The 27,446-nt window shown below is 55.8% G+C and overlaps 1 protein-coding gene and 1 long non-coding RNA gene across 9 annotated transcripts in view; one reads left to right on the forward strand and one right to left on the reverse strand.

Annotated features, from left to right (window-relative positions):
• LOC132370345 (uncharacterized) overlaps positions 1 to 470 on the reverse strand; it is a 42,075-nt gene extending 41,605 nt beyond the window's left edge. The window contains exon 1 of the long non-coding RNA XR_009504549.1: positions 125 to 470. This is a non-coding gene — a long non-coding RNA (uncharacterized LOC132370345). The remainder of the gene's footprint in view (positions 1 to 124) is intronic.
• On the forward strand, positions 83 to 25,866 carry USP2 (ubiquitin specific peptidase 2). 8 transcript variants are annotated; one of them, XM_059930199.1, is made up of 13 exons: positions 83 to 179; positions 8,332 to 9,140; positions 21,164 to 21,214; positions 21,732 to 21,855; positions 22,052 to 22,163; positions 22,262 to 22,372; positions 22,532 to 22,596; positions 22,782 to 22,885; positions 22,974 to 23,054; positions 23,189 to 23,267; positions 23,493 to 23,600; positions 23,785 to 23,905; positions 24,125 to 25,866. In XM_059930199.1, the coding sequence occupies exons 2-13, from the start codon at positions 8,373 to 8,375 to the stop codon at positions 24,210 to 24,212; spliced, it is 1,812 nt and encodes a 603-aa protein (XP_059786182.1). In that variant the 5' UTR covers positions 83 to 179; positions 8,332 to 8,372; the 3' UTR covers positions 24,213 to 25,866. The 8 variants fall into 8 exon arrangements, with proteins under 8 accessions (XP_059786182.1, XP_059786181.1, XP_059786185.1 ...); XM_059930198.1 differs by lacking the exon at positions 83 to 179 and adding an exon at positions 2,179 to 2,286; XM_059930202.1 differs by lacking the exon at positions 83 to 179 and adding an exon at positions 2,179 to 2,286 and having other exon boundaries at positions 21,756 to 21,855.
• The last annotated feature ends 1,580 nt before the right edge of the window (positions 25,867 to 27,446 follow it).

Here is a 27,446-nt window from a genome sequence, read left to right on the forward strand (position 1 = left end):
CCCAGGGAGGTCCTCCCTGGGCCCCCCTGCGGAGGTGCGGGAGAGGCGGGCAGGAGCCGAGGCCAGGGAGCCCCCTGCGTCAGCTGCCTCTCACTGCGCTGCTCCGGTACCAGCCGGGACTCACCCGCAGCTCCATGCTTGTGCCCGGCTCGACTCGTCCGTCTTCGGAGAAGAGGCAGGTACGTGCCACCTGTCTGAGACTGAGGAGGGGGAATGCGGAGGGCAGTGTCCTTCGAGGCTCAGAAAGTGAGGTGTCAACGACAGCCTGGGCAGAATGGGCACTAGAAATGTAGGGCGAGCGCCAGCTGCGCTGAGGATCTCCAGCAGTGGGTACCAGTTGTATGGGGGCGGGGCCTGCCAGCTGACAGCCTAGGGTGCCGGGAAGAGCCATCTGTGTGCTGATCCGTGTGTTCTAAGGAAACGGTGCTTGGGCAGGACCGGATCTCTGAGCCCTGTGTGGGATGTGGCTGAGAGTGACGCCTGGACCCTGACAACCCCCTCCCCACGTGTGGGTGGCAGCTCATTTACTCCCTCCTCTCAAAGCTCCTGGGGGCTGTCTCTGGTCAGTTTGCCAAAGAGGGTGGGGTGGGGGGAGGGTAGCAGTCAAGTGGAAGAGGAGATTTTCCACCAATCCCAAACCAGAAAGAGGCATCTTTGAAATTCTCACCAATCCCAAACCAGCAGCAGGCACGCGCTGCTCCAAGGCAAGTAACTTATACTTAACAGTCTAAGGAAGCTCTGGCCAACCCACTCTAGCTAAGGTGTGAACATCTACCTCCTGATCTGGCTGCGCTTCGAATGGGCCTGAGCTGGATCCTGCTGATGCTCACCTCCCCAGGCACAGGCATGAGAAGGTCCCCAAGTCGGGGACGCATAAAGTGGAGGAAAGGAGAGCTGGTTGGGCTGAGATTGGAGCAGCCACCACTCCTCTGATGCTGTAAATGACGCCAAACTGGAGTCGGAATGAGGACTAGAATGAGGGCCGGGTACGAGGGCGTCCTCTGAAGTGCATCATCATGACCTGAGCTGAGTCAGTAGCCTCTGCTGAGACAGGGTGGAGGCACCATCCCGGGTACTCCCAGTCCTCAGGGAGAGCCATCGAGAAACAGACTGGGAGCAGACAAGAGCACCAAGGCCCAAGAGGTTAAGAATCCAGCACCTTCCTCCTGTGACCCTGCCCAGCCAGCCCCGCTCCGTAGGCTCGGGATCCTGAGCATTCCTACAGGTAGAGTGGACACACCAGAGCAGCCAGCCTTGCTCCTGGTAGCCTGGGGGAATCTGCACTTGCTATATTTTTCTGGATGGAGGAGGAAGGAGCCCAAGTGGGCCTGGCCCTTCTCTGATGGGTCGACTGGACGTCTGGGAATAGGGCAAGCCTCGTTTGCCTTGCCAGTTATGGGACATGGACCAGCTCAGAAAACCATGGCACTGTTCTCTGGCATTAGAACAGAGCACTCCCACAGGGTGGGCTGGAGGCCCTTTTCTCCCTAGCAAGCTTCACCCGGGAGGTACTACTACAAATACTACCACTAATTATAATAGTAAGTGGAAGTATTCAATATAGTAATAATTATCATTTATTGAACCCTTACTATGTGCCAGGAAATTTACAAATATTATTTAACCCTCACACCTGTGAGGTATAGCATTATTATTGCTCTTGCTTTACAGACTAAATAAGGTCCAGACAGCTTAAGTGACTTGCCCACTGTCTCAGAGCCAATAAAAGGGAAAGACCCGGAATACGAGCCCAGGCCTAGAAGTCCATTATAAAAGAGTTTGGACTGGAAACTGAGAGGGGTCCCTCCTGCCTCTCCCTACCTGTGTGCCTCTAGGTCTCCTCCATTTCAAAACTAAAGGAGGTGGACTGAGGCTTCCTCCTCTTCTCCAGTTCAGTGACTGACACCTCCTTCTCCATATTTTTGCCTAATCCCACCCCCCTCCCTCTACCCTCTTTCCAGTTGTTTCCCCTTGAATCCTCCTTCTGTTCCATTTCAAAATGCCTCCTTTCAAACAGTCTCATAGGATCTCCTTGCCTGGCACCGGGCCACGTCGAGGGGAGGGCCTGCCACTGCCCCTTTAATTCTCCCCGGGCTTGGAATGCCAGTGAGTGGAGCTAGCCATCTCTGTGAGGTCAGATAAGATACTATATATATCAGAGTCGGTAACCTGAGCTCCGGATTACCCGGCCCGAGTCAGAGTCCTGCCTCTGGGCTGGCCACTGCACTCCCTGCCCTGCTGGGGAAGGAGAAGCCCCCAGATCCTGTCCAGTGTCCCCAGACACAGGTCAGTAACTGCCCCTTTGGTGTCCGAACTTCACAGGGCCGTTGTCCGGAGGGCCCTGGACTGTCTGTTTGGGGGAGCCCTGTCTGTCTGGGGGAGCATGTGAGACGCCGCCCCACCGGGCCTGGTAGGTGCTACGGACAAGACCAAGGGCTCAGAGGCCAGGAGGAGGAACGATGAAGCCCTAGAGGAGAGGGAGGGAGCCTGGGGCTCTCCCCTGGGGTGGGTTCCAGGAGAGTGCCTGGAAGGGAGGTGGTTGGAAAAGAGAATCTAAGGGTTCCAATACTGCCCAGGGGGCCCATATCTTTGCCTTTTCTTGGAAGTGTAGAGATGCCCACCCCCTCCCAACCCCAAATCAAGAAGCGCCGGATAGAGACACTGCCCTAAGCCCACCCACCTCTTCTCCTCCAGGCCGGATTCTGGCTCTAATCTCCAGTCTCTTTATCTTACCTCTTCACCCCCTCCCAGCCCTTGGGTAACTACTGGGATCTAGAGAGACTGAGAGGGACCCACTGCCCCTTGGATGACCCCCTGCCAAGGCATATTAGGCACTAAACTGGTGGGTCAGTGGGGTGGGTGCCAGCCCCTGGGAGGCAGAGCCGCTAGTGGCAGGCTGGAGGGAAGTGGGCCTGAGAGGAGTAAACAGAACTCCTGGACTATGAGAGCACAAATATCCCTCACCCTGACCTTCCACTGCACCTGCATCCTCTACTTCGGCCGGGACATTCCTCGCCCTAGGAACTGACGCTTATGTGTAGGCAGTGCCCCAGCAGCTGGGCGTGCGGCTTGGAAAGTGTAGATGACAGGGCCCCTCTCTCAGCCCACTTTACCCTTCAAGGTCAGCTGTCTCACTGCCTCATTCCGATGTTGTTAGCAAGCGGCTTTGGGAAGCTCTGAGGTCACCACTGTGGAGGTTTCCAAGCACCTAGTGGAACTGGCTGGGATTCCCCACTCACCTGTCCCGGACACCTGAGTAGGAGGGAAGGGACTGAATCCGGCTGAGGCGCACCTCTGAAGCCCAGCTAGGGGCTCTCTATCCAGGCAGTGGCGAGGCCACAGAAGCTGGCACGCCTTCACCCCAGAAAGGAGAGCAGATCTGGGCAGAGAGGGGCCGTGAAGGCTGCTGGGATGTTGGGCATCACCCATCCCCTACTCTGGGTGCCAGGAGTGCCTGGGATTCCTGGGGAGCAAGTCCCTCCCCTGGCTGGGCAGGTTAGGGAGCCCTTCACGTGAGTAACAGGAAATGACAGTGGCTGACGTAAAGGGCTGGTGGCCCCAGGAAGATAGGGTTCATTTAACCCCTGACTCACCTAGTCTGGGTACCTCGGGGGGTGGGCTGAGCTGCAGCAAGGGTAGGAGGCTGAGGGGCATGTCCATAACCAGGCCTTGGGCCAAGGTCCCTGGCTGGGGCCATATGCTGGTGCCAGGGGACATGCAGGAGCTTGGCATCATGGGTGAAATGGAGGCCTCCTGGACCATGTCTCGGCCGATCAGCATTGTACTGGGGCTCAGGTTGCACCTGGCTTCGCTTTCATTCGCCTGCAGTGGAAACTCGAAGGGCAGCTCCTGCGGGAGTCTGAACCTGCCATGCTGTTGCCTAGACAGTGGATGCCTGGATCCCCCTCAACCCCATGCTGCAGGCCCCCCACCCTGTGCCAGCTCAGGGAGAGGCCAGGGAAGTGAGAAGGGAGGTGGGGGGTTGGCTTCAGTGTAGCTGTCAGCAGACAGAGCCCAGGTAGGTCCCAGTCCCGCTCCGCCACTGCTCCCAGTGTGACCTTGGGGAAATCCACATCACTTCCCCGAACCCTAATTTCCTCATCTGCAAATGGGCATAATACTAGCACCTGTCGCTTAGGGCAGTCGTGAGGATTGAGTTAATACGCAGAAGTCTTAGTGCAGTTTTAAGCTTTAATAACTTCAGAAATATGAATGCTAAATGCTTCATTTGAATGTTTCATTATTTAAACGTCTTGTCTGTTTTTTTAAAATTTTGAATGAAAATATTTTGAATTTCAATTTAACGTAAAAAAATTAAACCTTCAAATGATGTTGGTAAGCCAGGGGCGCAGGGAAGGCTGTATGAGTGTTGGACTTCGGGCTGCTGAGAAATGAGAGGCTGCCCGAGAAGCACTCAGGGTGATGCCTGGTCCAGGGGTGCTCAGTACCTGCTGGCGGGGCAGTGGCCAGCTAGCTCACTCATCCTTTCAGGAAGAGGGATGCCACCACACCTCCCAAGAGAGGGAAACTGAGCAAAGCGAGAGGGAAGCCTGGCAGAGCAGGGAAAAGCCGAGGGCCCCGGTGGGATGGCACGGAGGAGGAGGCTGGCAGCGGGGCTGCCCCTGCTGTCTGAGGTGGCGGGCACCTGGGGAGGCACTGCCTGGAACCACATGCCTGTACTTGCCAGCTCTGGGTAAACAGTGAAAGGAGTCGGGCAGCAGGGGCCCCATGCTGGGCAGGGAGGGGGACGGGGGATCACAGCCAATCGGCTGGCCTCCCACTGCCCCATGAAAGGGCCATTCAGTTCAGGCCGTTCCTTTGGCAACAAGGAGACTCGTGGCCATGTGAGTGCCCGTCCTGTCCCTGTCTTGCGCAGCAAGGCTATAGCCAGGGCCCCGGCCCACTCTCCCGCCCGGGGTGTGTTCTGCAGCCTCCAGGGACAGCCGTGCCAGGTAATGCAAGGGGCGCCAACCCAAGCTGTCTGCTCACCTGAAAGATGCTGGCACTGTCCTCAAGAGTGAAACTGGGGGTTGGGGGAGGGGATAGGCATGCTCAAGGCCTCAGCCCCTATAGGGACCCTCTCCCCAGACAGGGGAACTGTAAAGCAGCTGCCAGCGCTGAGAGGCACCTTCCAGGGGGCTGTTAGTGATGGCATGACCACCTGAGACTGCAGGGAGGGAGAGGCCTGTCAGTTGCCTGCCAGATTGAAATAGACAGGAGAGAGGGACTTAGGAGCCCTCCTGCGATTCTGGGGACCGGAAGGTATGGCTCCACCTCCAGACCCCAGCCCTTCCCAGTGTTACTTGTGGGCCATCCCAGGGCCGTCTGTCCCCGTCGGCTGCACCTTGTTTGGCCCCAGCACTTCTGCGTCAGCAGGGCCAGGAGAGGTCGCAAGTTTGGGGCACTGCCTGCAGAATACCAATTCCCTGGGAACCTCAGTGTGGGGAGGCGTAGAGAGGCCCGAGGGGAGGAGGTACGAGCTCCTGCCCTGGTGGGGGTGGGGTGGGGTGGGGTCATATCTGATTGGCTGCCAGGTGTCCCAGAGCCCAGCTCCTGAGACCTGGAGTCTCTTTGACTTTGAATTATTGATGGCGCTCTCCAAAGTGAAATCGAGCAGGACTGATCCCACGCCCCCGCCCCCCGTGCCTCTTTCTGTCTCTCCCCTTGGCCTCTCTCGGCCTTCATTCTCTTCCTTCTCTGGACCCCAGAAAGCTAAGCAGATGGGAGGGAAGCTTGTGGTTTCCCCTAGCACTCCTCCAGTTCTCTTTTCCTAGAAAGGGGTGAAAGTCATGCAGGAGGTGGGAACACAGTGGGGAGGGAGAGTACATGAAGGGTAGGGGGCCTGCGGGCCAGGCGGGAAAAGGCTGAACGATAACTTATAAGCCAGGCCTTTCTGATGCCAGCCTAGACTGAAAACGGCTGGAGGTCTCCGGCAGGGCCTAGAAGTTCTGTTCTGGGGCCTGCATGGAAGGTGGCACCTGCTCACCTCCCAGCCCTGCACCTATCTCACGCCTTACATGGACTGAGTTTCTAGAGCTCTCTGCCTGGCCCTCAGCACTTGAGGCTTGGCACCAGCTCCTCTCTGCCCTAACGGGCTGGGCTGCGGCCTAGGGCAGGCTGTGGGCTGCCCAAGCCACTGGCTGTCGAACGGCTAGATTCTGCCCACTGCCCGCTCATCTCCCTGGGGGCTGCTGGGAGAAGCCTGGTGCCCGGGGCTGCGGTCAGAGGCCCGCCGGGCAGGAGACAGCCAGCCCTGACATTATTACAGGCCTACAAAGGGAGGACCCGGGCTGCCTGGCGGGGGCTGGGGGAGGAGATAATAACCACCGTCATTGTTGAGAGCTTTCATGTTATTATCTCATTTATTCCTCGCAACAACCCTGTGAGGTAGGAATCATAATGATGATTATTATACTGATTTTGCAGGTGAGGAAGTTGGGGCTTGGGAGGTTAAATGACTAGGGCAAAATTGCCCAGCTAGTCAGCCACGGGGCGCGTCAAAACCGGCCCCTAAGCGCGCTCCTCTGAGAGTCCTGGGTGACTCTGCACCCTCACTGCCCCAGGAGCCCCCACAAGAGCCCCTGCTGACCCTCAAGGAAAGAGGCCCGATCCTACCTGCTCCTCCCTCCAAGCACCTTTGCCCTCCAGCTCCATTATAGATAAAGCCTGCATGTTCACGGTGATGGAGGGACTCTGGGGGCCCCCCCATGAGCCTAAATGTGATGGGGGTGCTGAGTCGAGGTGAAGTGGGAAGAGCACAGGGCTGGAAATCTGAGAGACATGGACGCCAGCCCTGGGCCTGCTAGTGCGTGACCTTGGGCAAGTCAGCGGCGCTTTTCCCATTTGTACAACAGAGAACTTAAGATGGATGACCCCTTCATCGAGTGGACACTCTCAGATGCCCAGGAAGGGGTTGATGGTCCTAACCAGTCTTAACTGGCTGGAGCATGCACTGGACACAGCTGACTCCAAGTTCCTGAAAAACAACTTGGGCAAACATCGTACGGTTTAGTCTGAGTAAGATCTGGAGGATGTGCAAGTCTTTTGTAGCAACAACTAAAGCGACCTTAACAGTGAGGGTAGGTAATAGGTGCAGTGCAACTAACTGATAATCACCCTTGTTTCAGTAGTGGGGAAATCTGGGATGGATTCCCAAATCTGATGTCTCTGCGGTGAGACTTGGTTCAGGCTGTTTCGCTTCTGTCTGCTTCAGTGTCCTCTATGTAAAGTGTGGTCATGGCTGCCCACTCCCTGGGACCTTGGGAAGATTCAATTGTATGATGGATGTGGAAATGTCTTCTTTTACTTGTGGTAAAATATATATGACATGAGACTTTAAAAAAAAGATGGATGACCCTTTAGGGATCTCAAAACTCCTCAATTCAGAGGTTCTGTGTTCCTTCAGCGGACCCACCCCAGCTGCAAGGACTGGGGGTAGGGCAGGAGTGCTGCCTGCAGTGCAGGATTTTAGCCTCTAGGGGGCCCCCTTTGCACAAGTCATTATCACCATGAGCAGTCTGTGATGGGTGCTGGTAGGGGAGAACCCCTGGGAGGCCACAGGGCCCTGACTCCACTTGAAACAGAAGTCTTAGATCAGTGAAGACGTTGGGCTCTACCACACGAGGATCCCCCACCGCAGCAGGTGACCATGTCCAGGGAAGAACTCTGGGATTGGGTCGGGAGACCAAGGTCAGGCTCCTGCTCAGCCACTCATCGCCGCCTCCCCCAAACCGCATGGGCCTCCTTTTCCTCATCAAGGATTTGGCCAAGTGATCCTCTCAGGTCATGCCAGCTCAGACAGTGTAAGATTCGCAGAAGACTCCTGCTCGTCCCATAGGTCAGAAAGCAGGGGAGCAGTCTTAACTCTTGGAACATCCAGCGTTTCCAATCCAGGGGGTGAGGGCAGTGGCATCCCCCCATCTTGGGAGTATCTGCAGAAGCTGAGGAGAGGAAGCAGATGGGACCTGGGCTGGAATACTATTTGTTGCTTGAAGGGCTACAGAGGTAGGGCAGTCCCTGCCTCACCCTGGGGTCTTTGAGGGGAGCAATTGGAGTGGCCAGGACGTGCTGAGACTGATTGCCCCGTGTGGTTTATGAAAGCCAGCTCAGCTCTCATGCTTTCCCTGAGGTGTGAATGCATGGTGCGTGGAGACCTGCATGCCTGTGGGCACACGCACATGCAGAGGTGTGTCTCAGCGGTGGGCCAGCCTCTCGTGGAATTAGACTGTGTGGTCCCTGGTTGAGGTCTGGCCAGCTGGGGATGGAGAGCAGGTACAGTGGGAGCCTGACCCCCCGCAGGGCCCTCTGACAACTGCTTTCCTTGTCTTTCAGCCCATGAGGCTCCCAGTTCCCACTGAGTGCCGCCCTGAAGGATGTCCCAGCTCTCCTCCACCCTGAAGCGCTACACAGAATCGGCCCGCTACACAGATGCCCCTTATGCCAAATCAGGCTATGGCACCTACACTCCCTCCTCCTACGGGGCCAACCTGGCTGCCTCCTTCCTGGAGAAGGAGAAGCTTGGTTTCAAGCCCGGCCCCCCCACCAGCTTCCTCACCCGTCCCCACACGTACGGCCCCCCCTCCATCCTGGACTATGACGGAGGCCGCCTCCTGCTGAGACCCGATGTCATCGGGGGTGCTAAGCGTGCGGAGAGCCAGACTCGGGGCACCGAGCGGCCTTCAGGGAGTGGACTCAGCGGGGGCAGTGGATTCTCTTATGGAGTGACCACCAGCTCCCTCAGCTACCTGCCCATCAATGCCCGCGACCAGGGGGTAACCCTGACCCAGAAGAAGTTGAACAGTCAATCAGACCTGGCCCGGGATTTCTCCAGCCTCCGGACCTCAGATAGCTACCGGCTAGACCTGGGCCGCAGCCCCATGCTGGCCCGCACGCGCAAGGAGCTGTGTGCCCTGCAGGGGCTCTACCAAGCAGCCAGCCGCTCCGAGTACCTGGCCGACTACCTGGAGAACTACGGTTGCAAGGGCAGCGCACCGCAGGTGCCCACCCAGGTCCCTCACTCACGAGTCCCTGAAGTCCTCAGCCCCACCTACCGACCGAGTGGCCGTTACACTCTGTGGGAGAAGGGCAAGGCCCAGGCCCCTGTGTCCGGCTGCTCCAGCTCCCCAGGGCGAAACACCATGGTGAGTTTGCCCGAGGGACCCGGTGATGGGCTGGGGAGGCAGCCACTGATGAGGAAAGGACTCCCAACTTAACCGATGATCGAAGGCAGAGGTTTTCCTTCCCAGGCCTCACAGTGGCTTCTCCTGCAGCCCAGGTGGGGAGGAGCCAGGGAAGTTACCTCAGCACGTTTGGTGCCCTCATGGTTTGATGCCTTGCCCAGGGACTTGCCCACTCTCCCCAGGAAACCCACTTCATGACCTGTGCACTCAACGATGGCCCAGCAGTGATCTTGGAAATGCTCAGCTACCCTCACGTACACTGGGATTCTTATCCTCTACTTTCCCACCCAACATGCCAGGGTCCCCTGCGGGCCCTGCCCCATCCTGGACTGACTGCTGAGGCCCCCAGACCACCAGTGTGCCCCGTGGTAAGAGAGGACCCCTGGCCCTGATTGCATCTCTCCTGCTGCTCAGGCTTTTACCTCCCAGTCCAGAGATGTGGCTTAACATTGGGACATAAGACATCAGGAGAAGAGGGTCTCTCCTCTGATGGACCCCGCCTGGCTCAGGATAGGGTGTCTGGACAGGAGTTGTTCTCACGTGTCTTTGGAGAAAATGGTGCAGAACATTTTGTCTAGGGCTTTAGACGATCCAATCCCTCTCTACTCCAATAGTGCCTGGGCTTGAATAAGGGAAGAGGCTCTGCTGGAGACGGAGTAAGGGCTGGCATGGCCCCACCCACATCTAATCCCTGAACACACCTCTCTTGGGGCACTGACTACAATTCTGCCTTTTCTGTAGTCATTAGTTTACCCATTAGATGGTGAGCTCTCATAGGATGAGAAAGAAATCAGATCTCTAGATCCCTCACCATGTGCCTAGCTCAGTGTAGAACTCAGCTGACGTGCTTATCATGTGGATGGATGGATGGATGGATGGATTGGTGAGTGGGTGAGTGGATGGACGGGTGGGTGGATGGATGGGTGGTTGGGCGGATGAGTAGGTGCATAGAAGAACAGGCAAGCATATGGGCAGGAGAACTGGGTGTTGTGTTGCCTTCATTGCTCTATGTACCCTCGTCCTACTCTTAGGACACGTGTCTTTTGGAAACAATAGCTATGCCATAGCAAGAAATGCTGCATAGGGGGCTTGTCCAGAAAAATGGAGCAGGGGTGCAAGATAGGGGTGGAGCTTTGGGGCACGGATCTTGAAGCTTGTCATAACTAAAGGTCTTGAGAGGACAACTCTGATACCATTACTTAGAGAGTCTTGGCCTTGCTGGGCCGTCTGTGAGGTGCCATGGGAGATGCAAAGGCTGGTGCCTCCCAGAGCGTTCAGGCCCTGAAAGGGCAGGGCTGGCTATGTCGGAGGGACGAGGAGTGGCACACGACAGAGCTGGCCCGGGAGAGAAAGACATGCTCTCAGGGCACGTGCGCTTGTGGTGGAGCGTGATTCACTTGAACAGGTCTGGTGTTGCTCATCTCAGGGACAGTCAGAAAGCAGCTCTCAGTGGAGGGGCTTGGGTGCTAGAGGCCTCTGAGGGGCGCCCTCCCTTTGCTCAAAAGAGAAGGGCTCTTTTTCTTTTTTTTTTATTTATTTTTGGCTGTGTTGGGTCTTTGTTGCTGCGCGCGGGCTTTCTTTAGTTGCGGTGAGTGGGGGGCTACTCTTTGTTGCGGTGCGCAGGCTTCTCATTGTCGAGGCTTCTCTTGTTGTGGAGCACGGGCTCTAGGCATGCAGGCTTCAGTAGTTGTGGCACGTGGGCTCAGTAGTTGTGGCTTGCGGGCTCTAGAGCTCAGGCTCAGTAGTTGTGGCGCACGGGCTTAGTTGCTCCGCGGCATGTGGGATCTTCCCAGGCCAGGGCTCGAACCCGTGCCCCTTGCATTGGCAGGCGGATTCTTAACCACTGCGCCACCAGGGAAGCCCGAGAAGGGCTCTTTACGGGGCTCAGTGTTCCTCAAAGTGGGGTCTGCAGACTGCCTACCTCAGGATCACCTGCACAGCTTAACAATTCAGGGGTCCGGGCCCTAACCAGACCCCCCGAATCAAATTCTCTAGTGAGAGTGCCTGGAAATCTGCCCTTTTCACAAGACTTTCAGGTAATCTTCAAGCACACTGAGGTCCGAAAACCTCCCCTCCACAGACTAAACTGCAGAGCCACTCTCAGGCCCAATCCCAGGAGAGCAGGGCTTCCTCCTTCCCACACAGGCATATTCCAAACCTCCCGGGAGCCTGCTGCCCTCCGCCCCTTCCACAGGGACACCCCAGCCCCACCTCCACCCCCAGGGCCAGGGTGAGGGGAATTCTGAGAGAGGACCTCAGAGGAGTGGCAGATTGACCCGGAGCAAACTCAGTCACCCTAACGTCCCTCCTCCCGTCCAGAAGCAACCCACAACACAGGGAAGTAGCCAGCAGCCCGACAACTGAGCTAGCGTTTCACTGTGAGCTCTCGCTCGAGAAGATGCTATCAACTGGGAAAGGCCCCTCGTGGGCTCAGTGGTGTAAGACCTTGATTTAACCTCACCCTCTCTCTCCTCACCACCCTCACCACACCTCTGGAGCTGACTACATCTTGCTGGCGTGAGATCATCCCTGTTCGTGTGGCCTGGACCATTTCTTCCTAGAACCAGGTCCAGTTTCTTTTCCGATCTCCATCTGGGGATCTTACCGTCTCATTCATTCATTTACGGTGCTCGGCTTACTAGCAGCATAACCTCAGAGAAGTTCCTGAACTTCTGAACCTGTTTCCTCTGTAAAACGAGAGCAATCATAGTTCCCACTTCATAAATTGTCGTGAGGAATCAAAGGTTGGCATGTGAAAGGGCCTGGCACGTAGTAGTTGCTCCATACATGTCAGTCCTCCTTGCCCCCTTCCAGGTGCTCCGGGAGGCAGGAGAGGTGTGAGCCATGGCCCCTGCCCTCGGGCATATGCACAACTAACTTGGGGAGATAAGTTCCCAAAACAGTTGCAGTAGGAGGCCTCCCTAGGTGTTTTGCAGTGTCATAGGTGATGGGGAAGGGAGAGGTCATCCGAGGCTGGGATGGGCTGCTCTGACCGCTGGAAGAACAGTTTGCCTCTTTAACCTTGGACACCTCTCATCTGAGCTGTTTCCTCACCCATGAAGGGAATGGTCATGCCTGCCCTGCCCACCTCCCAGCGATGTCATGAGGTTCAAAGCACATAATGGATGTGGAGGAATCTGAAACCAGTAACATGCGATGGGAGAGTCGGTTTAAACTTAAGGGGGGAAAGGAGATGATGGAAAAGAAGGGGCATTTGGCAGCTGACTAGAGTAGGAGAGGGGACCACCGTTGGGAGGAACAAAGGTGAGAAGAAAGTGCATACTGGGGCGGAGCCAGCATAATCTGACTCCTCTGGGGCAGCCGTGGCCCCAGGGCTCTCAGAGTAGCTGACCTGAACTACAGTGGAAGTACAGTAAAGGGAGGTCACAAGCAGGGCCACCCACCGGGGACTAGAACAGTTCTAACCAGACTCAGTCCCCTTGTTAATAGTAACAGCCCACATGAACTTGGACTGTCACAGACTCAGCTGAGCACGGGTGAAGAACTGGTGCAGGGGGACAAGAATTCTGAATACCCCCCCACCCCACCCCCAGCTTGCTTAAGTACCAACTAAATGCCACTCCACGGAGGGTGCAGCTCAGCCTAGGACAGTGAGGGCTGCCCCAGGCTCCACCTTATGACAGACTGAAGAGGAGGGAGGCGTGTTGGTTCAGAACTGATTAAAAAAAACAAAACAAAACAAAAAACCTTTCACTACCCTCAGTGGGGACTCCAAACCAGGAAGCCAGGCCAGGTGAGTTGGCCCTGCAGAGAGCCAGGGGCCCAAGCACCCAGCCTGGTCACATCCCCCCTCTGCCCCACCTCTCCTGTTCCCTTGGGCCTATGGAAGGACAAGCTGTTCCCACTGAGCCCTTCCAGGGCTGCGCTTTAACCCCTACAATCCATCCTAATCCTCCTCCGCTCCCCACCCCCTCCAGCTGCTCCCTCCCCAGCCCTGGCATTCTGCCTGCTGGCCTCAGCCCTGCGCTCACCCTGCCCAGCCCGCTCACCCTGCCCAGCCCTGCCGAGGCCACCCTCTTCTTTCCCCAAGAAGAGCCGGGGTTGGCCTGGGGCCCTCCAGAGCACAAGCCACGGGCCGGGCACCTGCTGCTCAGATGCAGGGCCTGAGCCGGCCTCTTCCACACCCGTGCCCTCTGTTCTGGGACCTGTTGCTAGGAGCAAACGTCCTGGGCACCTGGAGTACCTGGGTCCTATTTGCCACTGGGGCTGCTGACTCATCGCGCAAAGCCTCGGGTTCCAGCTGTTCAGTGACAGGGAGATTATATAAGCCGAGGTCATGTGATTTTTCTCTCGGGTGGGACTTTGGACTTGACTGCTGCCAAGCAGTGGGGGGAAGGGAGGAGTTTTACTCCAAAGAGAACCACTTGAGGACAGCAGGGGCTGCCCTAGGGCTCCTGGGTGAGAGGTGTGACCTTCCTCTCTGTCCCCTGCCTCCTTACTGTTCACTCAGCCACACTGAACTGCATGCCTGCCGTCTTATTTGTCCAGTTTGGCAGCCTGAGACCCTGGGGCTTGTCCTCACCCACTCGGCCACCCAGAGGAGGGTGAACTTCCTCAGGGCCTGAATCTGTGCTGACAGCATACGAAGGTCACACAGAGGAGCCCTTAAGCCAGAGGGGTCCCACGGCCAGGACTAGTACTAGCTGCTGAGAAAGAAAGGGCAGTCGGTCTGTAGTCTGTGGTTACAATGAGCCAGACACTGGTGTCTCCAGCCCTTGAAGACCAGCTGTGGGCTATGACCTGGGTGGCGGCCTTGGTGCTGCCTTACCCAGGCTCGTTTTCTCAATCAGTGCCCCGCACTGTGCTCCGTGCCTCCCCCTCCACCCCGCCTCGGGGATGTCTCCATGAGTTAATGTGGCGCAGGGGTGGGCTCAGCAAGGCCGAAGTTAATCCAAGCCTGGCAAAATGTTCCCTGCCCCTGGGAGAGCCGCTCCACTGACCATCGGCTACAGAAATGAACAGCATGTTCAGGGCCCAGAGCTGCACACGTGGCCCCCTGCACCCTCTCACCTCAATGGGTATGTAAAAACTGGTGCCCCACACAGAGGTATAAACGAGAGAGGGAAGTGTGTGGGCCTCTGGAATCCAGCTGGTTCAGGCCAGACTGCCCAGGGGCTCAAAGGAGTACAGAGCTCTTGGCCTCCTGGAGTCTGAGTGATGCAGGGAGGCGGAGCTTCCTACAGACCTAGGTACCGCTGGCTGGCCCTCCCTCCGCAAGGGCAATCGTGGGCTGAAAGCCAAACCTCCTAACAAGGACTCTGAGCCCCTACCCGTTCAGTCAATCAGGCCACCAGTCTGTCCCATTTGCGGTGGTAACAGCAGGTGCGTGCAGGAGCAGGGCCTAAGCAGTGTTTCCAAATCCAGGACCAAGCTGCCCACTAAGATCTGAGGGAGCAAGGTATTCGCCGTCTTGCCTTCGTAGAGCTAACCCTGACTTTAATTTATTTAAACACTCCATCCGTGCCAGGAAGGATCTGAGGTGAGAAAGTACCTACGGGGGAGGCAGGCCAAGCACAGGGTCTGAGAAATGGCCGTCTCGGGCTCCAGGAATGAGTCCTGCAGAGATCAGCTCAGTGTGTCTGAGGCAGAAAGTCACGGAGCCAGAGCCAGATTCAGATCCCAGAAGACTATATGCTTTACCCACCCCACTTCACGAAATGGCACTGAGGAGAAAGGGTCTCACGGGGGCTTGGCTAGTTGAGAAATGACCACGGTTCTTCCTCGGCTGTGTCCTGCAGCCGTCAGACCTGCCTGACAAGACTGGACCCTGTGTGAATTCTTTCCGCCCCGGCTTCTCAAAGGGCTCCCATGCAGGAGCTTTCCCCAGCTGGGCCTCCCCTCTCCCAGCAATGCCCCTAACCTCCCGCATCCCAGGAAAGATGGGGAGAGCTGGCAGAATGTCATGATGTCCCGGGGTGGCTGGCCTACGTCATGGGGAGACAGGCCAAATGCTCCAGGGGGTGAGCACCTGATAGCGCTTCCTGCAGCTCACTTACTCAACATGCAAACCCAGACTCGCCCCACCCTCTGAGGCTCAGTGGGACTTCCAGGATGCCCAGCGGAGCCTGCTCGGGCCCCCTTTCGTGATGAGCTCAACCCCTTTATTAAGCACCCGCTAAGAGCACCCACAACGCTGCCCTTCAGGAGGTATCAGTGTGATGGTACCATCAACACACAAGCTCACACCACTTACCGAAGTCTTAGAGACACTTATAACACAAAGATAAACATATTAAGACAAATTCATACAGTGGAAACTGAATGCTAGTAGACTGAGGGTATACAGGGATGGTGTTTAGAGCTGGGTGGAGTTCATTGGAGAAGGCTTTGTGGAAAACATGAGTTTTGAGCAGAATTTACAGGTTGGTAACTGGCAGAGAACAGGAAGGGCATTCCAGAACCTCCTGGTAATTGTTACTAGCATGGGTTTTGCTGTAGGACGGGTCTGGGTTCAAAGCCCCACACTGCCATTTACCAGCTGTGTGGTCCTGGAAAGTCATTTGACCTCTCAGGGCTTAAGGTCCTTCATCTAGAAAATAGAGGTAATAGTTGCTACATCACTGTGTTATTATGCAAGTTAGCTGGGATAATATATATAAAGCACTTAGCAGTGCCTGGCATTTAGTAAGTACTTCATCGGTGGCAGTTTTGTTTTTTAAGCGAGAGAAGGCAAGTGCTTAAGCAGGTTGGTTGGCAGCGGGGATCAGAGAAGAGTGAGGGTGGTGACGGTGGTGTCGTCCGGCCTATGGATGACAGTCTCACAGACAGGGCTACCTGAGGTTTCCAGACTGGATAGAAGAGTCGAGTGTTTCAGGGCAGGGGAGTGATGTGATGAAATGCAAGCCTTGCTGCAGACAGTGTGGGACTGGCTCAAAAGGGTGTGGTTAGGAAGAAGGAAGCATGGAGGAAAAGGCTGTTGCATTTTGTCCAGGGTCCAGGTTTGGTCACCCGGCAAGGAGAGTGACGGTGGAGATACCCCTCCTAACATCAAGCCTCACTTATCACGCAGGAGAACGCCCTGCGGCTCCTGCCACCTGCGCACTCCTCCCACCACCGCTGCTGGAACACACGGGGCAACCGTCTGTGCTCCCCTCTCAATAGCACAAAATTGCTGTTTCGTGGGAGGCCTGGGGTACAAGCCATACATGCGTCCTGGACACACTCCCCATGTGGCTGTGGTCGTGTGTGCCGTGTGCGTGTACATGTGGGGATGACAGGCCAAGGGAAACAGAAGGAGGCCACAGATGAGTAACAGCACACACTGCTGCCTCCCAGAGTATTTTTAAATGCTAAAAATACTGGCTAAAAATAGCCATCAAGCTCCAAACAAGATACTTTCTCCAGGCAGATTCTGTGTGGGTCCCTGATAGGTGAGTGGGGTGGAGCCTCAGAAATCTTCAAGCACTGCTGCCCTTAGGGTCACAGGAGTACACTCACCCCACACCAGCTGAGCACCTAGTTCTCCACCGTGGTGGTACTTTCTCCCCATCTCCCAAAAACAAATCAAAATTTGAGATTCTAGGAGAGATGGAGTTGGGTAACTGGGTAGAAGAGGCCAGAAACGGTTCCTTCCTGGGGCCAAAAGGTACGGTGACATACTCTACCATATAAACATATGGGCATTGCCTCTCTTGGCAGTGGGCCAAACTAGGGCTGGAGGGAGGAGGGGTGCTCAATGCCGAAGCCGTGAAAATCTACCTTCCTAACCTGGGCCCTGTGACCCTCACGGTCTGTGTCGATGTTGGGCTCCAAGAAAGCCCTGAATGCTGAATCCCCCCTGAATGCTGTGCAAAAGTTTGTGCGTGGGTGCCTTTTTCCCTGAAAAAAATGAGTACAGAGCTTTCATCGGGTTCTCAAAATGATCTGCAGCCCCCAAAAAGTTAGGAATCGTTTGCCGCCTTGGGGGAAGCTCACCCGGCTGACACTCGTCCTTGGAGACGTGTCCTCTGCGGGCCTCAAAGACAGTTTCTCGAGTCCCAACCCCGAGGTGGGTCCCGGACTCCGCGCTCCGGTCCTGCCGGCCCCCGGGGGCTGCCAGGTCTCTGCGGCCCGCGGGCTCGGTCGGCGCCAGGGGGCTGGGGGCAGCCAGGCGGTGGGCGGGAAGCGCGGGGTCTGGCGGGGGCTCAGCCTCGCTCGGGTCCGCGTGCTGGTGCCCGGGGGCGGGGCCCAGCAGGGGCGGAGCTGGAGCCCTGGTCCCGCCCCGGCGCTGACGTCGCGCGGCCAGCGGCGCCGGTGGGGCCGCCAGTCGGCCGGAGAGAGAGAGAGAGAGAGAGAGAGAGAGAGCCGGTGCAGGGGCGGTTGGTGGCGTGCGCCGCGGAGGTTGAGGCGGAGGAGCGCGCGTTCTGCCTGCCGTACCGGTTGCCGCCGGGCGCCGTGGACGGTGTCCTGTGGCGGCCTCGCCGGCCTGGGCGTCCGGGCCGTGGCATCGCGCGGTACTACCCCGCGCCCCCTTGGCCAACGTTAGGCGAGGGGTCGAGCCCGCCGCCCGCCCGTCAGCATGCGCACCTCGTACACCGTGACCCTGCCCGAGGAGCCCCCCGCAGCCCCCTTTCCCGCCCTCGCCAAGGAGCTGCGGCCGCGCTCCCCTCTCTCCCCTTCCCTGCTGCTCTCCACCTTCGTGGGGCTCCTGCTCAACAAAGCCAAGGTACGCGGGGCCCTTTTCCGGGACCCCCAACGCCGAGGGCTGGGGTTCCGCCTCCTCCCCGGGATGCCCTCCCTCCCGCCCCCTGCTGCCGCGCGCCGGGCCCGGGCACGGAGGGTCCCCAGCCCCCACCCCTCCTTTCCCAGGGTCTCCCGGCAAGGAACGCCCCTCCCTGGGTGATCTCACGCTTACTCGCGGCCCCCTCCCCTTGTTAAGGTCCCAGCCCCTGAGTCCTCCGAACCCCCCTTCCCCCTCCCTCTCGTCGACCCCGGCACCAGGTGGCTCTTGGACTCTTAATTCCTGGCACCTATCAGGACAGGTGCAGGAAAGCGTAACCTTGACTAGTTCTCGGTGTGTGAGGGAACGGGCAGCTCGCTGGACTCCGCGGGCGTGACTCCTCCAAGGCCAAACCCAGCAAGAAAGGCTAGTGGGAAAGGGGCCACCTCCCCGACACTCAGTCCCAAAAGGCCCTTTCCCAGAGGGTCGGTAACAGGGGTCCTTTGACCCCGTGAAGGGCAGAGGAGTTGCAGACGGGGAAAGAGGTCAACGTCCCTTCCCTTCCCAGCCCTCCCCAGTTCAGCTAAGTGGGCACTGGATCCCTCAAATGACGTAGCCGCCCCAGAGTGATGCTGGGGCTGAAGGCTGGGCCCTGCCTCCTCGGGGAAGAGAGAAGGGGGCAGAGCTTGACAGGTCTTATGTAGCAGCACCAGCTCCCGTGTTGGCAGTGTGTGCACTGCCCCGTGCCAGGGCCACACCAGGCTCCTCGGCTGCAGCCAGGACTCATGGCTGACCCTCATGGCACAGGTGAAGTAAGCCGGAAAGCCCTTTCCTGGGGTCTCGGGCGTGAAGACACAAACCTCCATCAGCCTTTCTTCTGCGGCCGGTGTTCCCAGATGTTTCCCCCGCGTTAACATAGAGCAGGCTCTTACGAGCCCCCTGCTCCTTCCCTGGGAGGGGAATGCTGTCTGTTTACTGGCCATGCAGGTGGCATCTACCTTCTAGAACAGTGGTTGCTACTGAGTCAAATTAGGTTTGCTGATGGCTAATTTTAAGGAAGTTCTTGACCCGAACTTTCTCCGCTCTTTGCACTTGAGTTCCAGCATCCCAACTGGAGTCGTTTCCTTGTCTCCTGGTGAGAGGCTGGCTGTGCAGGGTCTCTCCCAACTTCTCCAGTTTTGGCCTCTCCCTGTCGGCCCTGAGGTAGGATTGTTTTTTCCGTAAGAAAGGTCACTCCTGGGACATTTTGTTTCTCTCTGGAATGGAAACTGCTGACTTTCCCTGCAGCTCCTGATTTCCTATTCATGGCAGAAGAATATCTGTCCGGGCAAAGAACAGCCCTGCTCTCCCCTCCACTCCCACCCCCTGACTTCTGTCACCCAGCCGCCTTCTACACAGAGTGCTTAGAAATTGGCAAGTAGTGTTGAGCTCAGGAAATTTTAGACAAAGGCACAACCCAGAACTAAGAGGGTCCCAGCGATGCCTTGAAGGAGCCTCCCCCATCTCTCCACCCGCCAGGCCATAAGCAGGGGTAGATCCTCAAGAATAGTAACCGTAGATCGTGACCTGTTCTTCTTGACCTTCCCTCTGTTGGGTCACAGTTAAAAGTGTCAACACCACAGGAATGCTTCATTAGAGAGATGCCTCCAGTCTCCCACTGCCCCACCCCCACTAGTGCTGCATGACTGCTGGCTCAGCCAAGGGCCCGCTTTGGTAGACAGTGACAGTCACCAGCGGTAGAATGCTTTGCTCCTGTGGCCTGTTTAGACAGATGTTGTCTGAGGCACAGGGGGTAAGAACTAATAAAGCACTGCCGGAAATAGGTGTAAGAGTGGGTGTTCTGGGGAAGAAAGAGCAGGTATTTGGTCGTGGGCAGACTTGAACGTTTAGTTCCGAATGGGCAACACGGAGACGTCAGTGTTTCTTTGGGCCCCATGTCTACTTCAAAATGCTGATAAGGTCTTTGTCCAGGGAATCATCTCTGTTGTGGCCCTCTGGAGCGTCAGGGTTTAGATTGTCGTGAAGGTAAGATTTAAATTCTGTGTTTGGGGCCATACACTGCTGTTCTTCAGCGGGTGCTTATACCCCACCTGCTGCCAATAGGCTTTTCTTTCTAGCTGCAGGTGGACAGCAGGTCTCTCTGCTGGTTTAGGTATTTCCTTCCCTACCTATTAGTGTTAGACCTAATAATTGGCAAGGAGGGATCTTCCCACTTGTGGGATCAGCAAGGCAATACCTGAGAAAAGCCCTCCTTCAGCCTGCCTCTCCCCAGCCCACCCCCTTATGCTGACAGCCTCATGGGCTTTGAGCTGCTGACAGCACACGGCATGAGTAATTTTAGCTGAGTTATTTCAGGCTCCTGTTCTGATCAGGCTTGAGCTGGCCCCACGCATGCCCCAGCCAGTGTTGCTCCAGAGCTGCCTGCTCCCAGGTCCCCTCCCTGAGAGAGAGGGTGGAAGGCTCATCTGTAGGCCGATGCTTTAACCCTTTGAGCCTGAAGGTTTTCTCACTCCTTGGAGGTTGGGCCAGGATCAGCCAAGAGACCTGGACAGACAATGCGCAGAGTCCTCAACGGAGCACCTGTTCTCTCTCCCACCCCCTCACCGGCCTCCACAATAGGGACAAGAGCAAGAGTAGCGCCTTCAGCCAGGTGCTTACCTCTGCTTGGCCGCAACCTGCCATCAGAAGGATTCCCAGCCAGTGGCCAGTCAGGGTGTTGAAACCTGAACCAGGCGAGGAGGATTCTCCCAGGTTTTAATCAGCCCTCAGGAGCTGAGCTCAGCTGGAAGGAATTCCACCTGTCTCTGGCGATTCAGAATGGCAGGCCAACTAGAGTTTTTCCCCAGCTGAAGATCTAAACTCAGTTGAGATGTTTTGTCATTGAACTTTTCAAGACCTCCTTGAAGTGCTCATTATGACAGCTGCTTTAGATATCAGACATCTCAGGATACTAATGTAGGTCACTTGAGAGAGTGCCTGGATTTGGGACCTGGAATTTCTTGGAGCCAGGTATATGAGCTCCTGGTCTCTGGCTCTAATCTCCAGTCTCCAATCTGGCAGAGAATGAAAAGTAACATAAAGATGGGGGAAAACACGTAGTCGATAAAAGAAAGCAAAGCCTTGAAGAATATTTTTGTTGTGTGTTGAAAATGACAGGCATTCCACACCCCTCTTTCCTACAACGTACGTAGACTGAAGTTGAAGAGAGAATAATGTGTGCGGCTTGATGCCAGTGGCTACAACTGGCAGAAGGTTGCAGAGAAAACCTAACATAGGCCGGGCGTCTTCCTTCAGCCTGAATGTGCCGCGTGTTCTTTGCTTACAGAATTCTAAGAGCACCCAGGGTCTGGCTGGTCTTCGAAACCTTGGGAACACGGTGAGTTCTTCCTAGCCCACTTCTTTCCTGAGGCCACTCCCTACCATCCCAACTGGGACCGTCTAACCAGAGTCCCCCTCCTGGCTCCAGCTGACTCCCTACCCTCTAGGCCAGCTGGTACCTGCCCTTCCTGGCTGGTGTTTTACAAAGTTGCCAGGCTCTTCCTCGCCCCCGCCCCCAGCAGGAAGCCCTGCTAAAGAGGAGTCGCCCTTTGAACTGGCAGCTTAGCTACTTTGCTGGATCCTTCTCCTCGAGGACAGCCATCACTTCCCACCCACTTCTGTCCAGCTCCCCCACTCCCTTTTGTACACCTCTGTAGTAAATAACCAGTTACATCACCTGTGCCAGCAGTGGGAACTTGCCTCACTTCACCGCTTTACTTACGAAAAGAGGCACTTGAGGCTGTGGGAGGATACGTTGCTGGGCCAGATGGACCAGAGGGCTCTAGGTGGGAAGTAACTAGACGTGCCAGCCAGGGTCTTTGTTCCGCGGCTGACGTGCAGGTGGTCTCTCGCAGTGCTTCATGAACTCCATTCTGCAGTGCCTGAGCAACACCCGGGAGCTGAGGGACTACTGCCTCCAGAGGCTCTACATGCGGGACCTCGGCCACAGCAGCAGTGCACACACAGCGCTCATGGAAGGTGAGGGGCGCGGCCCTGCTCCCCCTCAGGACGCTTTTCCCACTCTGCTGTCGCTGCACTAGTAGTTGTGTGTCATGTGTTCCTCTCCTATTTCTCTTTCTTTGGCTTCTTTTAGTTGGGACTCTAGTTTAAGAATTTCTTAGAGAAAATGGCTCAGCTGTCCTCCACGCCCCTCTCTACCCTCTCCTTTCAATAGAGTTTGCAAAACTAATCCAGACCATATGGACCTCATCCCCCAATGATGTGGTGAGCCCCTCTGAGTTCAAGACCCAGATCCAGAGATACGCACCGCGCTTCGTCGGCTATAAGTAAGGGCCTTGGGGACGTGACCTCCCCGGGGTGGGTGGCGGCAGCAGCAGGTTCTAGGGGCCAGAGGTGTCGCTCACTCCCTTTTCTTTGGATTCAGTCAGCAGGACGCTCAGGAGTTTCTTCGCTTCCTTCTGGACGGGCTCCACAATGAGGTGAACCGGGTCACAGCGAGGCCCAAGTCCAACCCCGAAAACCTCGACCATCTTCCGTAAGTAGGAGGAGAGTGCTGGGGGCAGAACCACACGAACTTCTTTGGGGGTAATGATTTGGGGAGAATTTTGGATATTAAGGATTTAGATCCCTAGGCCTTTAAACTTATCATGGTTTGAGCTCTGACCCAATTTATCTTCCTCTCTCTGGGTCCTAGTGATGATGAGAAAGGGCGCCAGATGTGGAGGAAATATCTAGAACGGGAAGACAGTCGGATCGGGGGTAAGTGCGGGCACGGGGGGAAATGCCTGCCTTCCCTGCTAAGTGCTTTGCCTGAGCAGAGCATGAGAAGCCCATTCTCCCGGGGACCCCTCCTGCTACCCAGTGCCCAGCACCCAAAGGTCTGAGGCAGGAGCGGTGAGAAAGGAGACACAGTGTTTAAGCATCGCATGTCCGTCTCTCCCCAGATCTCTTTGTCGGGCAGCTGAAGAGCTCCCTGACGTGTACGGATTGTGGTTACTGTTCTACAGTCTTCGATCCCTTCTGGGACCTGTCTCTGCCCATTGCTAAGGTACGCACCCCTGTCCCCCTGCTTCGGAAACTCCCGCTCTTACCCTTTCATGTCAGCGACCTCTGACCTTCATTTTTCTCTCTCTCAGCGAGGTTATCCTGAGGTGACGTTAATGGACTGCATGAGGCTCTTCACCAAAGAGGATGTGCTTGATGGCGATGAAAAGCCAGTAAGTCACCCTCCGTGGCAGCGAGAGTGCATCTCCCTGAGCCCTCTCGGGGGCGGACCAGCCTAGGAGTTGCTGGATTCGCCTGTTGGCCTCTCTCGTGAGTCCTTCCCAGCTCTGTCTATCCTGTCTTTCAGACGTGCTGTCGCTGCCGAGCCAGAAAGCGGTGTATCAAGAAGTTCTCCATCCAGAGGTTCCCAAAGATCTTGGTGCTCCGTATCCTTCAGCTCGTCAGGGCAGGGACTTGACATTAGAGAGTGACTGATGACAAGGGCCCAGGTGAGGGCCAACAGAGTAGGAACCTCAGAAAGTCAGGCGGCTTTTCTTCTCCCTCGTGCCCTTCTGCTTCCTGAGAAGCGCAGTCGCCCTCAGGGGCTCTGTCTCCTGTTCTCTGACTCTGTTCCTGCCACCCTGTCTGTCCTTGACTCACACCAATACCAGATCTGAAGCGGTTCTCAGAATCCAGGGTACGAACCAGCAAGCTCACAACATTTGTGAATTTCCCACTAAGAGACCTGGACTTGAGAGAATTTGCCTCAGAAAACACCAGTAAGTATTTTTCGGCTGGAGGTGCAGAACCAAGGCACAAGTGTCTAAGATACAGCGGGGAGGCCAAGAGGTGGGGGGACGCTGCTAAGCAGTGAGACGTGGAAACTGGGAGTAGCGGCAGGAGGGGGGGGCCCGGGGGGCAAGGGATGCCTCGGGGGCTTGACGCCTTGTGCTTCCTCCTCAGACCACGCTGTTTACAACCTGTATGCTGTGTCCAATCACTCCGGAACCACCATGGGCGGCCATTACACAGCCTACTGCCGGAGCCCGGTGACAGGCGAATGGCACGCGTTCAATGACTCCAGGTGAGACAGGCCTCGGGCGCGGCTCCCGGCTGCCGAGCACCTGTACCTCACCGGAAAAGGTCAGGGCCAAAAGGGGTGTAGCTGTGCATTTGAAGACCCTCCAGAAGAGAGTGGCCTCGGGTGTCCAGTAGATCAGAGACGGGCCCTCACGCTCCCCCGGCCGCTCTGCCGCGTCATGGTGCCCCGTGGCCGCCAGGCTGACCTGTCTTCTCTCCACAGCGTCTCCCCCATGTCCTCCGGCCAAGTGCGCACCAGCGACGCCTACTTGCTCTTCTACGAGTTGGCCAGTCCGCCCTCCCGCATGTAGCAACGAGGAGCTACATCTCATCCTTCCCCGTGGTGGCCCTACACCCTAAGTTTTTTTAAAAAGGCAAAAAAAAGGCAAAAAAAAACACCTGACTAATAAGCGAAAAATAAAGGAAAGTGAAGCTGCCGAACAGGAGTTGCTGCAGCCTGGCCGGGGTCTGGAGTGGGGAGCCTGGTGTCCCCGAGCCCCGCCTGGCAGGGAAGATCGGCAGGACACAGACCGAGCCAGCACAGTGTCCCTCGGCTTCTCATGTTTGCATTTGTAAGCTTGTGGTTTCTTCCTGTGTGTGATAAACAACAGCCGTCTGTGGGGAGAAAAGATCCTCATCCACTGGCCCACTGGCCGAGGCTCCAGCCCCCGCCTCCCGGAAAGACAGCGCCCTCTGGAGCCTGCTGGGGAGGATCGCCGCCCGTCTTCACCTGGACCCTGTTCACCGGTCCAGGAGCAAGAAAAACATCCATGAGCCAAGAGCCCTCTTAACGCTGCTAACTCCAGGGGGACAGATGAGGGGACGTCTTTGAAAAAAGCTGTTTTTGGTTTTTAAAAGCCCACCTTTTTTTTTTTAATTTACCGTAACTAAAGTTTTCAGACTGGAGATGCTCTCTTTCACACCTCTTCACAGCTGGGACGTTGTGCTGGTCATTTTTCTTTTTTTTCCTTAATTCTTCAAAATACAGCTTTTCTCGTGCCAGCCCCCAGTGGTGCTAGGTGGGAGTTGGCCAGGCCCCAAGCACAGCCGCAGTAGACTGGGCTCTGACAGGTTTTTTGTTTGTTTTTTTTAACGTTTTGGATGGAATCTAGTTGCCTCCAAGAATTGTGCCTTATAGCATTTGGGGACCAGGGGGTAACTGCCCCTCCCTGAAATATCCCTCAGCCTCTTCCCTTTTCCCCAGTGCCATGTTCAGAACCGCGGGGGAGCCTCAGGGTCGTGCCCGTAGCCCCTGGCTTGTTTTGCATTGCAGTGAGGTGAAGAGGAGAGCAGGTAAAAGGAGATTTCTTCTGATAGTGTTAATCAAGTTCTTCCTCTAACCCAGCCCCAGGCTACTCCCCAGCTGTTGGAAGGATAGCACGAGCCCCTTACCCTCGAGCTTCTCTCACCTTTAATTTATTCCTCCTTAACTTGCTTTTTCTCTCCGACCTTCCTGCCCCACCTCCCCTTCTCAGAGCCTCCTGATGTAGGCCCTTTGGACCGAGTTTCTCAGGGATGCCCATGCCGCCCCCAGCTCCCCTTGGCATTGGTCTACAGTCCAACCTGGGAGCTGGAGCCTGGGTGTTTGGGGACATCTTGCCTCGGTTGTATGGTTCTTTCCCATGGGCTTGATTCTGCCCTAAGTAGTTGGGCAAAACTCTGTGCTGTCCCCTAGAAAGAAGCTGTTCAGCACCAAGGCACGGAGGTCTGTGCTTGGAGCTCTCTGCACACCCACACAGCTGGGCCCCACTTGTGCCCCTCGGAGCCCAGAACTTTCCAGTGTTCCCAGGAGGCATCAGAAAAAGACACCCTGAGTCTAACTGGCCTGACACCCTTCTCCAGGGAAGACCTGTGAACCTGAGCCAAAGGGCTGGTGTACACTTGTTTACTGTGTAAGCAAGAGTAGAAGAATGTGTGATGTACAGTGGAACCTTGTACAGAATAAATAATAGCTTTGAGAAATAAGTTGGTAAGTGATGGAATCTTGATTTGGGAGAGGTCTGAACCCAGGAAGCGCTCCTAGCCTATCAGTGGAGATATTTTACTGCTTCAATCAGATCGTAGATTCCAAGTTCTGGAAAAAGTTAACTACCCACTTTTTAGCTTAAACTTTTCAATTCTGTAAAAAAAAAAAAAAAAAGCTGGACTAGTACACATTTTGAACACTCTATTCCTTATCTGGATTCACTGATATATTAACATTTTGCCACATTTGTTTACGTATACTTTATTCTTTGGGGCAAAACATTTAGGGGCAAGATGTCCTGTCACCACTTCTAAATACCTCAGTGTGCGTCTCCCGCGTAACCACAACCCTGGCTTCACACCTAAGGAAATCAGCATGTCTAACGGACATCACTTTAAATGGACTGTCTGCTTTTTAACTGCTAGTATGGGCACTCTGGTGGTTCTCTGTTGACACACTTGGGTGCCTGTATAGACCTGTGACGAGGTGAGACAGGTCTCTCCAGCAGAGACTGAATACAGCAACGCTTGCTCTTAGAGCAGAGTGGCTATGCCTGGGTGTGGAGTGATCAAGGCTGGGTCCTCAATAAATTAAATGAAAGATCTCAACTTGCCCCACTAATACCTGGAAACAGCAGCCTTTACATTAAAGGTGTTGTTCTCTAAAATGGTGTTTTCAAGACATCACCAGATTTAACTCCTTGAAGGGAGGGCCTCGTTGGGGTCCCCAGGGCCTTGGGTTTTCTCTCTTCTCAGAATTGTTCAGATTTTCCATTTCTTCCACCAATCCCAGAACTTGGGAAACTTAAGTCACCACCAGTTGAGCTTAAAGTGTTTTATGGGGAATTTTCCTAACTGCCATCCATGCTCCACACACTGAGAAATCAAGGCCTATCTTTCCTTCCCTTGCTTGTCACTCTTCCTCCCAGCGGCACCTGCTGTCACACTCGCCTCCTGGGCTGAGACTGGTGGCGGCAATTTTTTGGGGGGGTGGGCATTTCCCAGAAAGGATTGAAAATAACAGTGGCTGAAGCCTGAGGTTTCTCCCCGGCCTGCCCTGGAAGGGGCCCGATGCAAGAAAAATAATTTCCCCCAAACCACAAGTGAACAGGATCACCTTCAAGATGGAAACATTAGGCTTAGAGCAAAATGGATGGCTGAGCCCCAAATCAGTGTAAGGTGCTGTACCTCTCCTGTGACTAGTTTTTCACTGGAGGTAGAAGCCACCTGTGTGCTTTTGTTGTCTTCCACTGGGGAACAGACAGACTATAGCTAACATCGAGGGCGGGGGCTCAGCCCCCTCCACCCTTGCTCCCAGCCCTCCTTTCTGTACTTAACTTGTCGTGCTTTCTCATCCCCATGGCAACAGGTCCTAGTGCTGCACAGATCCCCAAACACAACCTGTCCCCGTGTTTCCTTACCCATCAGCTTTGCCTCCTAGCAACTGGGATTTCTTCCCCCATTCTTTGCTGGCATGCCAGCAGGCCTCTCCCTAGGGGTGGAGCTCTCCCTGCACCTGTTCTTGTGTGACCTTGAGCAAGAACCTCCCTCCCTCTGGGCCTTAGTGTCTCATCTGTGAA

Source organism: Balaenoptera ricei, chromosome 8 (genome assembly GCF_028023285.1).
Source record: "Balaenoptera ricei isolate mBalRic1 chromosome 8, mBalRic1.hap2, whole genome shotgun sequence".
Classification (NCBI taxonomy): domain Eukaryota; kingdom Metazoa; phylum Chordata; class Mammalia; order Artiodactyla; family Balaenopteridae; genus Balaenoptera; species Balaenoptera ricei.